We start from the raw sequence: 14,531 nt of genomic DNA, 5'->3' as shown, positions 1-14,531 counted from the left end.
CAAACTGCCCAAGGAGCTGCTGATCCAGTTCTACAGAGGAGTTATTGAGTCTGTCATCTGCACCTCCATAACTGTCTGGTTTGGCTCTGCAACCCAACAAGACAGACACAGACTTCAGAGGATAGTTAGAACTGCAGAAAAAACAATGGCTACCAACCTACCTTCCATTGGGGACCTGTATCCTGCACAAGTCAAAAAAAGGGGGCTGTGAAAATATTTACAGACCCCTCGCATCCTGGACACAAACTGTTTCAACTCCTACCCTCAAAACGACGCTATAGAGCACTGCACACCAGAACAACTAGACACCAGAACAATTTTTTCCCGAACGCCATCACTCTGCTAAACAAATAATTCCCTCAACACCGTCAAACTATTTACTAAGTCTGCACTACTACTAATCTTCTCATCGTTCCTATCACCCATCTCCTTCCATTTATGACTGTATGACTGTAATTTTGTTGCTTGTATCCTTACAATTTATATTGATATTATTTCCTGATTGCTTATTTGTACCCTATGACTATCATTAGGTGTTGTACCTTATGATTCTTGATGAACGTATCTTTTCTTTTATGTACACTGAGAGGATATGCACCAAGACAAATTCCTTGTGTCCAATCACACTTGGCCAATAAAGAATTCTATTCTATTGTATTCTATTGTATTCTATTGTACTGTATTGTACTCTATTCTATTCTATTCTATTCTATTCTATTCTATTCTATTCTATTCTATTCTGATAGTCAAGAAGGATCAAAGGTAATTTATCAGGGTCATAGCTGGACTGCATCCTAAAATACTGAAGGAACTAGCAGAGAGAATCACAGAATATTCTCCGTACGTTGGGAACAAAAAAACCCTTAATCAAACAGCAATAACATGAGAAGAGAAATTAAGTTAAGGCAAAAGATGTACATGGTTAAAGAATTGCTGTTATCTGGAACTATTTAGGACTCGTCTACAAAAAAAAAAGTTCTATTAAAACAACCTTGGAATGATTGAATCAAAAACTGCAGTTTCAAATATTAGGTTAAAAGAGGTCTTCGTTTTACATTCTTGTGTTGTTGTTACCCTTCACTGTGGGGAAAAATAATTAGGGAATGTTTTTCTTAATATTTGAATAGTGCCAATTAAAATATTCAAAGAGATATCAAGACCGCTCCTGGATTCGGGATTTTTGGGCCCAAAACACTTGACTAATTGTAAATTCTTAACTAATGCGAACGTTCGTTGTACCGTCTTTCGTCTTAGAACCACTGCAGAAGCTTCAAAGGTTTAATAAGCGAATCAAAATGACTTACCTGTATTTTGTGCAGGTGGAGTTTTGAGCCGACTGGCTTTCGGGGTTAAGAGTGACTTGTGGGGAAGCTTGAGCCGACAGCAAAAAACCCAAAGCTAAAACAACCAGGGCCACAGTAGTGCCTATTTAAAAAAAACACACACAAAAAAACCCAGCTTCATTTCAGGATACTGTACAAAATTCACGCATACACGTATGTAGGTAGTCCTTGATTTATGACCATAATTGAGCCCAACGCTTCCGTGGCGAAGGGAAACATGTGTAAAATGTGTAAAACATGTGTCAAAGGAGCTCTGGTGGCTCAGCAGACTAATTAACATCCACTTACATCCGCTGCTTGCAATTACTGCAAGTTTGAATCTCACCAGGCTCAAGGTTGACTCAGCCTTCCATCCTTTCTAAAGTAGGTAAAATGAGGACCCAGATTATGGGGGCAATAAGATGACTTTGTATAAATATACAAAAAGATGAAGGCTATTGCTTAACGCATTGTAAGCCACCCTGAGTCTCCGGAGAAGGGCGGCATATAAATCAAATTAAAAAAAAAAAAGAATTTGTCTGTCCCCCCCCCCCATTGTTAAGTGAATCACTTACTTCAGGGGTGTCAAACTCAATTTCATTGAGGGTCGCATCAGGTTTGTGTTTGACCTAGGGGCCGGGGGGGGGACGCGTGTGCCCAGCTCCATGTCACTTGTTGAGGCTGCGTTTTTGGCCGTGACGGCCTCTTCTCTACCAGCGAAAAGGGGGCCTGAGAGGGAACTGGCTTTCATGGCTAAAACGGGACTAGAACTCCCCATCTCCTGGTGATTGATCCAAGGATACCCAGCTGACTTTTGTGGCTAAGACAGGACTAGAACTCGTCGTCTCCTGGTGATTGGCCCAAGGTCACCCAGCCAACTTTCTTGGCTAAGGCGGGACTAGAACTCCCTGTCTTCTGGTGATTGGCCCAAGGTAACCCAGCTGACTTTCCTGCCTAAGGCGGGACTAGAACTCCCTGTCTTCTGGTGATTGGCCCAAGGTAACCCAGCTGACTTTCCTGCCTAAGGCGGGACTAGAACTCCCCATCTCCTAATTTCTAACCTGATGCGTTAACCCCGAGACCAAATCTCTACGGTCCGTTTTCAAATGTGCTTCCATTTGTTCCCGTCCATTCTTACATACCCGCTAAACTCCCCAGGGTAAGTTTGCGCCGGCCGACTTTTTCTACAAGCCAGACTCCCACAAGCGTGAAAATGAAATTAGTGAAGGCCGTCAGAGCGGCAAGCCAGATAGCCAGGCGGTCATCTCGGACACCCGACATCTGCATGATAGTTGCGCTGTAGTACCTGAAAGACAAATAACTTTATATGTGAAGTACATTCGACCGATTTGGACAACGGGCGAAGCGACAGATCGGTCTTGTCACGGATAGCGATAGACGAAACAGTTCTTTTCAAGTGACGCTAATATTACGCTCAATCCATCAAGACACAAGAAATTGGATCCTTGGAATTCTGGCACTCGAGCAAATCAATGTTTCTACCTCGGCATTCGTTCTACTGTTATTATTTCAAGCAATTAGTGAGCATAACACCGGAAATAGATCTTCAGGGAAGAGACATGAGGGGGGAAAAAAGGCATACTGTAGTTGTGCAAAATGTGATTTCTTGCCTTCCCCGGATTTGAAGGCATTTCTGAAACTGTATTCTGGTTATCTGTGGCAAATTCTTCACTGTGGCAAATCAAATTAACTGGTTTGAAATATTAAAGAGAGAAATGAAATGAGTTCTTATTTAGGTGGGAATAACCACTGAAGAAGGGGTTTTATTTGTTTGTTTCAAATTTATGGCTATCCATCGATCCATCTTTCTATCCTTCCATCCATCCATCCATCCATCCATCCATCCATCCATCCATCCATCCTATTATCTATCTATCTATCTATCTATCTATCTATCTATCTATCTATCTATCTTTCTATAACCCATCCATCTATTATCTCTCTATGTACATCAGTCCATCCATCTCTCCATCCATCATCTATCAGTCTATCTATCCATTCATCTTTCTATCTATCCATCCATCCATCTCTCTATCCATCCACCCACCCACCCATCTATCCATCCATCAATCTCTATCCATCTATCTATCTATCCATCCATCAATCCCTCTATCCATCCACCCACCCATCCATCCATCCATTATTTCTCTATCCATCCGTCCATCCATCCGTCCATCCATCAATCTCTCTATCCATCTATTATCTCTCTATCCATCCATCAATCCCTTTATCCACCCATCCTTCCATCCATCTACCCATCTATCCATCCATTATCTCCCTATCCATCCATCAATCCCTCTATCCATCCATCCATTCATCTATCCACCCACACACCTATCTCTCTATCCATCCATTATTTCTCTATCCATCCATCCATCCACCAATAATTCTCACTGTCTTACACCACCCATGAAAGTTCTCCTGAGCTCCTGAATATATACACCCATCTATTTTTTTAGTCCATTTGCTAAATGTCACAAGACTCCCTATGCTGGTTTAAGCCTACTGTAGTAGTTACACTGAGAAAACCAAAAAAATATTGTACTTGGGGGATTGTCATTCACAGATTTAGCATTTCTAGTTGATTTAAGATAGCTTGATGGTGGCTATCCAATTACTCAGCACAGTCCAAAATGCAACCAGGGGCATTTGCAAAATGTAAAAACACCAGTAAACGTTTCTATATATGGAAACAGAGTCACCTTTAATTGTCTCCAGTTCTGTCCAACCTAATAATATGTTTGGAGTTATTATTAGCCACTACCGGTCCCCGAAGAGTTAACATGTCTGCTAAAGATGTTTTCTCCTTTGAGATGGCAAGCTAAAAATAACAGGCATTACGAACCTATGATGATACTTCAAATGCTTTCCACTGTTTACATACGTTGATTGGATGGTATGTATTAATAATGGACTAAACTAAAGGAAGAGTTTAAAAATAGAGATTGAAAATGGGAAGAAGCATCCACCATGACAGCAACTAAGGGACCAAGACAATAGTGATGGCATTTAAGAAGTGATACAGTACGAAAAATACCTCCCCTCTTGCGTTTAGAAATATCTCAAGCCAGGAGGGGGGGCAACCTTTTTGATTTGTAGACTTCCAGAATTCCTCAGTCAGCAGGATAGCTAGATAAAGATGATAGGTAATATATGTAGATAAACAATAAATAATGGATGAGTGGATGGAGGACAGATAAATAGCATAGATGGATAGAATACAGATAAATAATAATGATAGATACATAAATAATAGATGGATGGTTGGACAGATAGATAACATTGATAGTAGAGATGACAGATAATATATATAAATAATATATATAATATATTATACCAAGATAATATATATACCAAGAGCCTTGGTAGTACAGTGGTTTAAGGCACCCTGTTATTAAGCTGGTTATTAAGACCAGCTGCCTGCAATTACTGCAGGGTTCGAATCTCGCCAAGGCTCAAGGTTGACTCAGCCTTCCATCCTTTCTAAGGTAGGTGAAATGAGGACCCAGTTTGTGGGGGCAATAAGCTGACTTGTATAAATATACAAAAGGATGAAGGCTATTGCTTAGCGCATTGTAAGCCGCCCTGAGTCTTCGGAGAAGGGCGGCATATAAATCAAATTTAAAAAAAAAAAGATAAATGATGGATGGATGGGTGACATATAGCATAGATAGATAGATAATACAGATAAATGATAGATAATTGATAGATACATAAATAATGGATGGATGGTTGGACAGACAGATAACATTGATAGAGATTATAGATAATAAATGTAAATGATAAATAATGGATGGATGGAGGACAGATAGCATAGATATGTAGAGAAGATAGATAATACAGATAAATGATACATAAATGATAAATAATGGATGGATGGTTGGACAGATAGATAACATTGATAATAGAGATGATAGATAATAAATATAGATGAATGTTAGATAATAAATGTTAAGAAATAAATGTTAGATAAAGGATGGATGGATGGAGGGACCGATGATAGATTTCAAAATGGGTATGAGAATTGCAAAATCCCATTCCCTCCCCACTCCTGGGGGAAGGATATTGCAAAATCCCCATTCCCTCCCCACTCCTGGGAGAAGGATATTGCAAAATCCCCATTCCCTCCCCACTCCTGGGGGAAGGATATTGCAAAATCCCCATTCCCTCCCCACTCTTGGGGGAAGGATATTGCAAAATCCCCATTCCCTCCCCACTCCTGGGAGAAGGATACTGCAAAATCCCCATTCCCTCCCCACTCCTGGGGGAAGGATATTGCAAAATCTCCATTCCCTCCCCACTCCTGGGGGAAGGATACTGCAAAATCTCCATTCCCTCCCTACTCCAGGGGAAGGATACTGCAAAATCCCCATTCCCTCCCCACTCCTGAGGGAAGGATATTGCAAAATCTCCCTTCCCACCCCATTCTGGGGCCAGCCAGAGGTGGTATTTGCCGGTTCTCCAAACTAATCAAAATTTCCGCTGCCGGTTCACCAGAACCTGTCAGAACCTGCTGGATTTCACCCCTGATCTCGTCTGCAGACTCATAAGACTAAGACATGGAAGAAGAAAAAAAAAAACCAACAGATTTCAGGCGTATATTCCAAAACATTTTCCCAACAACCAGATGACACAGCAGCAGCTATGCAAATCTCCCACTGCTTTCAGGAAAAGAGGACAACGGCAATAAATTAAAAAAAAAAAATACCAAAAATTCATGATTCTGAACAATTTATCATTATGATATATACCCCTCAATACTAGGCTCTATACTGGAAAGTACAACCTCTTAACACCTAGTGTAATTTTTCTTGTTTTATAGATGGAAGATTACATGCATAGAGATTCGCTGAGCTATTCCCCTTTGGGATAAGCAACATTATGAGAAACGCAGAAAAAGAATGAGAAGTACGGAAGCAAAAGAAATTGAACACAGGAGATAAGAGAGGAGGAGAGGAAACTTAAATCTGGTTTAGTAACGCAACTCATTATATGTCTCCATGTCTTTCTGCCCTGTGGGGCATCAACAGTGGGTGGCGGCAGCCAAAAAAGCCAACTCAGTCCTAAGCTGAATTAACAGAGTTAATCAAGAATGAATCAAGATCAAGCGAGGTACTAATAAAAGGTAAAGGTTCCCCTCGCGCATATGTGCTAGTCATTCCCGACTCTAGGGGGCGCTGCTCATCTCCATTTGAAAGCCGAAGAGCCAGCGCTGTCCTAAGACGTCTCCGTGGTCATGTGGCCGGCATGACTCAATGCCAAAGGCGCACGGAACGCTGTTATCTTCCCACCAAAGGTGGTCCCTATTTTTCTACTTGCATTTTTTACCTGCTTTCGAACTGCTAGGTTGGCAGAAGCTGGGACAAGTCACGGGAGCTCACCCCATTACACGGCACTCGGGATTCGAACCGCTGAACTGCCGACCTTTCGATCGACAAGCTCAGTGTCTTAGTCACTCAGCCACTGCGTCCCTATAGTGACACGATCAGGCAACTCAGCTGGGATCGTCAGAGGCTTTTAAAGGCATTTTTTTTTTCTACAACCTCTTCGGCCGAAGAGGTTGTAGAAAAAATGCTTTTAAAAGTTAAAAAAAACAGCCTCTGATGATCGCGCGGCTCAGCTGGGTATGTGGGGTGGGTGGGTGCAGGGATTATTGTAACCAGTTCTCTGAACCACCCGCCATTGCTACCGGATCGGGGGATCCGGTCCGAACCAGGAGCATTTCACCCCTGATATAAACCAAAGTTTCAATCTTTCGCTTAACATAAATGTAAAGAATTATCTCTGCAAGCTAGGAACGCTAATACGGACATGACTTTGCAAGCCAATATTCCGTGGAATTCCATCAAACTGGAAGTACCTGCCTTGTGCAAACATACCCACGGCCCTAGAATGAAAGGATTCAAGAATAAATGCAGAATTTAGAATGTATATATAAGTGATCTGCTGTCCCCATCTTAATAAAACCACTTCTCCCATTATACTGTATACACGTTTCATTGCCAATCTATATATATGTTTGCTAAACCACACTGTGGTTTGGTTCTGGTTTATAAAACCTTACAAATCATTGTGGTTTATGAATCCTGGTTTACGAGTTGGCATTAATAGATCAAACTGCTGTGGTTTTGTTGTGACCTGTCGGCTTCCAGCCCCTCCAACAGCCGAATCAGAGGAGGTGTGAGAGTCGGGGTCAGCATCAAGGCAACCTGAGAGCTCCGAGGGGGAGGAGGGAATGGAGGTGGCAGAGAGAGAGACAGAGGCGGAGCCTGGGCCGTCCGTCAACCCTCAGATGGAAACAGCTCCAGGGCCTGGAGGTAACTGATGAGGAAGAGGAGGAACAGCTGGGTCTAGTGCCTCACGCGCAGATGCACAGAAGGCAGAGGAGAGGAGAGCAGTGGAAATCTATGGGCCGGTCCTTGGGACGGAAGAGCCACCGCTACTAGCGAAGTCCCACCCTAGCTCTGGGGATAAAAGGCAGGGGGCGGAGATGAATAGATGTGGCAGACAACTATTTATCTCCCGGGCGGACGGACTTGTTAGCCTGCAGTGAGAGAGACATTTTGCCAGGGCTGCTGGCGCTCCAAATAAATTGTTGTGTACCTCTTGAAGTTATTTTATACACGACACATATGGCTAAGAACCTACATTGCAGCTTAGAATCGAAGAACAGATGACTGATCTCCTCTATAAAGCCGTCATTTCAGTAATTCCAAGGTGATTTACATTTACAATTTTGCATGATTTTCCTCTACCGCAATATCCGGAGTTAAAAAAAAATCACGGAACGTTTAAACTGACAGTCGCGATAAGACGCCTCCTGGCCAATCAGATATCTCGTGCGGCTTTTCTCCTTCAACAATTTCATTTCCCGGAAAGAAATAACTGGAAGCAACAACTGGAAAAAAACTGTTTTCCACCTTCATCAAACCCAGTGAACCTAGGATTTATTGGGCTTGTATAATATATATTTAATAATTAAACGGTCCTTAGCCGAAACCGGAGAACATTCTGGAAGCTTCGTTCTGTCTTGTTTGAGATGGTAAAGAGTATTTTTTTCAAAGCTTCTGTCCCAAGCTTTTCATCTCAAAGATCACGTTATTTACTGTGATCTCCATCCTCTCTCACAAGCATTCCTCCTTTAGCTCTAATTTCCAGTAATTTTAGGCTGGTTTTTCAGAGAAAGAACTGCATTCAATCCATCCATCCACTCACCCATCCATCTTTATTCAGTCTTAGGGCAGTAGATAACCCCCCCCCAAAAAAATTACAATGAAGTAACAGAAGAACAAAGTTGGAACTTGGAGGTCTTCTAGTCTAGAGGTCACCAACCTTTCGGACCTCACGGACCACTAAATCCATAATTTTAAATCCTGCGGACCACTAATATGATCTGCCTAATGACTGGCTGGGTGGGCGTGGCTAGGTGGTCATGTGACTGGATGGGCGTGGCCAAGTCAATGTCACTCACGTGGAGGGGCGCCACGCCGGCCTCTACCCACTCCTCCCCTCCCAGCCACTCCTCGCCTCCCCGCCCGGGCTCCTTAGGGCCCCAACAGAAAGAAGTTGTTGGAGCTAAGCAGCCGCCATGAGAAAGAGTTGCCAAAGCAAAGTTACTGGACTTCTGCCTGCCTTGTCGGACTGCATTTGGACTAATCCTTGTATTCCGGAAACTTTGCCTGCTTTATTGGAATGCTTGCAGTCTAATCTTTGTTTTGTGTGAGTAAAGTCTGAATTGGCAGCTAGCCACTGGGTTGCTGCCAGCTTTATCTTCAAAGATTTTGTTGTGTGGCTTATTAACTCCGGGCCGTCCGTGGGGGTGCGTGTGTGGGACGGGGACAGAACAGTATCCAGCCCAGGAACCGTAGTTTGAGGACCCCTGATTTAGTGCAATATAAAAAAACGCCAATAATTTTTCTGCGGACCACCCAAATTTTCTCACGGACCACAAGTGATCCACGGACCACCAATTGGTGCCCATTGTTCTAGTCCAACCCTCTGCTCAAACAAGAGACCCTATACCAGTGATGGCTAACCTTTTTGACATCGCGTGCCAAAAGCGGGTGGAGCGCAGCGAGGTCGCCCACATGTGTGCCCACACCCATAATTCAATGCACCCCATCCCTGCGCATGCGCCCCCCCCCACTTTTAGCACATGATGGCACAGTGGGCCCGGTAGGCCCGTTTTTCACTCTCCCCAGGCTCCAGAGGCTTTCTAGGAGCCTGGGGAAGGCAAAAACAGCCTTCCCCACTTCCCCAGAGGCCAGAAATAGCCCATTTCTCAACTTCTGGTAGGACTGAAAGGTCCAAAAATCAGATGGCCGGTGCACACATGCGCGCTGGGGCTGAGCTACGGCAACGCTCGCGTGCCCAATGATATGGCTCCGTGTGCCACCTGTGGCACCCATGCCATAGCTTCGCCATCACGGCCCTATACCTGTTGTGGCTCCATTACCTGAGCCTGTGTCATCGGCAGGAGAGGACTCCAAGAGTGAAGGAGAGAAGTTGGCAAGGCCTCCCTCTCCAGGACCCTCCTCTCTGGCAATGCCTTCGGTGTCCGCCAAAGGGCAAGAGATAGGGCCGGGGCCAAGCACGTCCACGTAGCCACAGGTGGACAGTGATGAGGGTAATGAGTCTTGGCTGGATCCTCGGCAGCGTTGCAGAGATAAGCGCGTGCAACAGAAGAAAAGGCGTGCCAGAGATTAGGCTGAGTCACTGGACCACACCCCACAGGGTATAAAAGGGGGTGAGGTGGCCATTCAGACTCTGTGACGGACAAAACTAACTACTATCGAGTCACATTACATCTTTGGAAACAACATTATCGGCCTTGGATTTATTTTATGAACTGGACAATTCTTGACTGTGAGTATTTTGTTTATTGAGTAAAAGTTCTTGGCAAGCAGCTACTGGGTTGCTGCCAAGCGTCTTATCGGAAGAATTGGTTGTCTGCCAGTTTATTTAACCCCCGGCTGTCTGTTTGTGTGTGTGTGTGAGACGGGGACAGAACATCACCATTAGAGACAAATGGCTGTCCAATCGCTTCATGAAAACCTCTAATTATGAAGCACCCACAACTTTTGGAGGCAAGTCGTTCCACTAATTAATAGTTCTCATAGTCAGGACATTTCTTAGTTCTAGGTTGCTTCTCTCCTTGGTTGGTTTCCATCCACTGCATCTTATCTTGTCTGGTGCTTTGGAGAATAGGTTGACTCCCCTCTTCTTTGTGGCCACCCCTTAGATCAGGGGTGTCAAACTCTATTTCATGGAGGGCTGCATCAGGGTTGTGTTTGACCTTGGGGGGGCTGGGATAGGCATGGCCAGGGTAGGTATGGCCAACTCGATGTCACATGGGTCGGGGGCGCCTGTGGTGGCCTGAGCACTCTGCCAGCGAAAACGGGCTCCCGAGCTCCGTTTCGGCTACGACAGCCTCCTGCAACCCTCTGCCAGCGAAAATGGAGCTCGAGAGGGCAGCACGCAGCCTTCCCGAGTTCCTTTTTTGCCTGCAGAGGCACTGTGTGCCAGTCCTTGGCTGTTTCCAGGGTGGCCCCGTGGGCTAGATCTAAGCACCCCATGGGACGGATCCGGCCCCTGGGCCTTGAGTTTGACACCCCTGCCTTAGATATTGGAACACTGCTATCATGTCACTATAGGGACGCAGTAGCTCAGTGGCTAAGACGCTGAGCTTGTCGATCGAAAGGTCGGCAGTTCAGCGGTTCGAATCCCTAGTGCCGCGTAATGGGGTGAGCTCCCGTGACTTGTCCCAGCTTCTGCCAACCTAGCCGTTCGAAAGCACATCAAAAAGGCAAGTAGAAAAATAGGGACCACCTTTGGTGGTAAGGTAACAGCATTCCATGCGCCTTTGGCGTTGAGTCATGCCGGTCACATGACCACGGAGACGTCTTCAGACAATGCTGGCTCTTCGGCTTTGAAACAGAGATGAGCAGCGCCCCCTAGAGTCGGGAACGACTAGCACGTATATGCGAGGGGAACCTTTACCTTTATCATTTCACTCCTGGTCCTTCTGTTCATTAAACTAGACGTTATCTACTTCCTACAATAATTCTTTATATGTTTTAATTTAAATTAATTTAATGGCTCTAAAAGATCTAAAAATGAGAGGAAATATTACGGCATATTATACAATAACTGATAACTGATAATTTAATAATGGAACTGACTTCACTGAAGATATACTGATATAAAATGTTGTTGCGTAAATACTAGAAAATTCAGTTTTACGACCTTGCTTGCCATTGTTAAGCGAATCACCGTAGATGTTAAGTTAGTAACAGTGAATCCGGCTTCCCCATGCGTCAGAAGATCGCAAAACGGGATCCCGTGACCCCTGCGGACACTACAACCGTCATAAATACATGCCAGTTGCCAAGCCTTCTGAATTTTGATGACATGACCATGGAGATGCCTTATATCAGTGAAAGCCTGGGCTGGGATTGATAGCCATTTATATTTTAAAGCTCTTTCATAATTAAAGCTTCTTCTCCTTAGCCGACTGTCAGGAAATCATGGTCCCATTTGATTTCACGCGGTTGCCTTGGTAATAACTAATGCTATCAAATCCAATTTGAAATCTATTAATAGGGAAACAAAAATGACGTGGGGGAGAGAAACCACTTTGTTGTCGTACACGGCTTTGGGAACGATCGAATGGGATAAGACTGTTGTGGCCTGCCAGCAGCAGAGTCGGACAGTGAGGAGGTTGGGGAGGAACTTGGGCCAGTCCTGGGGGCTGGGGAAAGCTCGGACGAGAGCTCTGCATCGGAGGCAGAGAGGGAGCTAGACAGCAGCAAGGCAGAGGAACAGCTGGAGCCCGTTCCCGTGTGCGCATGAGCAGAGCTGCTAGAAGACAAGAACAACTAAGAAAGCAGGGTCGACTCAGGAGTAAAGCCACACCTTGGAGGTGATTGGCTCCTCCCATAGGAAACAAAAGAGGAGCAAACAGGGAGTGGGCTTTTGCAGGAAACAATTCATTTGTTCCGTGACTCCGAGAGACTCTGTGCCATGTTTTGCCTTGTACTGCGGTTGGAAACAAGTTACGTGGCAGCTTGCCAAGCAAGATAAGGTCTGTGTTGATAAGTATTCCTTTGAAAAACTGTTTGGACAAATCTTGCTGACTGTGAATGAATGTAATTCACAGTCATGTCAATAAGGACCAATTCCTGCCTCCTGCTTGTTAAGGGAGCCTAGGTCCGAACAAAGACAGGGAGCATAGTTCAGTTGAAATCTTGTCAGAGCGATTAAAAAAAAAAAAGAATTTGTCTGGCAGAATCGAATACAAGCTGTTTGATTCCGTGAGATTTTTTCCCAAGGATAAAGTCTGTTTTATCTGCAGCCTGTCCAAGGGAAGCTGTTTTTCTTTTAGAAGGCCAAATTCCTTCCTTCCTTCCTTCCTTCCTTCCTTCCTTCCTTCCTTCCTCTGTCATTCCTATTTCCTTCCTTCCTTCCTGTCATTCCTATTTCCTTCCTTCCTTCTTCTCAAACATTTCTCAATTTCCTTTCTTCCTCTGTCATTCCTATTTCATTCCTTCCTTCCTTTTCCTTCCTTCCTTCCTTCTGGAAAATGTCTGTGCATCTTATAGACCAAATATTGCCACCCACCCGTCATTTTTTGGCCTCTGCACACCCCGTTTTTGGACCTTTTTTCGGCCTTTTTCCAGCCCATTTTTGGAGCTTATTTCAGCCTGTTTTTGAGGCTTTTTCTGGCCCATTTTTGAAGCTTTTTCTGGCCCATTTTTTAGGCTTTTCTCGGCCCATTTTTGAGGCTTTTTGTTCGGCCCATTTTCGAGGCTTTTTGTTCGGTCCATTTTTGAGGCTTTTTTGGGCCGTTTTTTCAGGAAAAACAGGCTGAAAAAAGCCTCGAAAACGGGCCAAAAAAAGGCCCGAAAAAAAAAAGAGGCTAAAAACTTTTGTTGTTGTTTTCTCTCTTCTAAATTTAGGTGCATCTTATAGTCAGGTGCGACTTATAGTCCGAAAAATACAGTAAATCAAATCTACTCTGCTGCAAAGAGCTGGAAAAAACATTTTTGTTAAGGTAAAAGCCACACTTGGCCTTGGGCTTTACATTATATGTTGCTTTTATTTAGAAACATTAGTGCTCATTCACGTTCAGACAGTTTTCCTTCCCAGCTGACTATAAAGTCCTTCAACCGATTTGGAACAAATCATTGAAAAGGTTGAAGCCAAAATGTTCCCAGAGCAAAGCCAAAAATGAAAGTAAATAGTCATATATAGGCATTATATCGAAAGGTGGCTTTAGTACTTTAGCATTGTTAAAACCATTTTAATGATGTTTTCCGTCTCTTAAGCTGAAAATAAAGGGCGGAATTCTCTTTAAAAAGTTGAATGATACATACATGACTGTGTTAATACCTGCCAGCTGTTGGAACATCTGTAAACTGCAGCCCACAATCAGCTGCCTTCGAGTCGGAGGATAGGTCAGCATTCGGTAGATCACCGGTCCAGCTTCAAAAGAAACAAGGGAAAAAGGTTTTAATTCCTTTACCGTTTCAACCTATCGCTTTTCAAATCTTCTTGACATGCAGCTAGTCCTCATTTATAAAAATTAAAATCGCAAGCGCGTAAAATCACTTAACACCTTGGCATTATCACAGGAAGTTGAGAAGGCATGTTGAAATGATAATACAGATAGTCCTTGACTTATAGTAGTTCACAATGACCGTTAGAAGTCACACTAGCACCTTTTTTCACAGTTAAGGACATTTGCAGCCTCCCCATGATCATGTGATCAAAATTCAGACGCTTGGCGACTGGTTCTTATTTATGACCGTTGCTCCGTCCCAGGACTTTTGCGACCTTCCTGGCCACAGTTGTTAAGTGAATCACTGCAGTTGTTCAGTTAGTAACTCGGTTGTTAAGTGAATCTGACTTCCCCGTGGACTTTGCTCGTCAGAAGGTCGCCAAAGGGGGAAAGTCGTCTCTGTTACAGTGCTGTTGTAACTTGTCACTGAATGGTCACTAAATGAACTGTTGTAAGTGGAGGACTACCTATATATCCGTATATCTAGATGTAGCTATATTTTATATAGATACAAATAAAATGGAGTGAAGTAAGAAGATAAGAAAATGAAATAACAAAATAAAAAATAAAATATGAAAACAAAACAAAATTAAAAAATAGAATATAAAATATGAAAGTAAAGTAAAATA

The 14,531-nt window shown here is 43.7% G+C and overlaps 1 protein-coding gene across 1 annotated transcript in view; it reads right to left on the bottom strand.

The window, feature by feature from the left end:
* The window catches only part of SLC2A13 (solute carrier family 2 member 13), a 100,249-nt gene that overhangs the window by 32,304 nt on the left and 53,414 nt on the right, over positions 1 to 14,531 (bottom strand). Inside the window, exons 4-6 of the mRNA XM_034419076.2 lie at positions 13,718 to 13,826; positions 2,465 to 2,628; positions 1,305 to 1,425 (exon numbers count right to left, since the gene is read on the bottom strand). Coding sequence (XP_034274967.1) covers positions 1,305 to 1,425; positions 2,465 to 2,628; positions 13,718 to 13,826 — 394 coding nt within the window. The remainder of the gene's footprint in view (positions 1 to 1,304; positions 1,426 to 2,464; positions 2,629 to 13,717; positions 13,827 to 14,531) is intronic.

This window comes from Pantherophis guttatus, chromosome 7 (genome assembly GCF_059756535.1).
Source record: "Pantherophis guttatus breed Tessera chromosome 7, ASM5975653v1, whole genome shotgun sequence".
NCBI classification, from domain to species: Eukaryota; Metazoa; Chordata; class Lepidosauria; order Squamata; family Colubridae; genus Pantherophis; species Pantherophis guttatus.
This window is presented reverse-complemented; position numbering and strand designations above follow the sequence as displayed.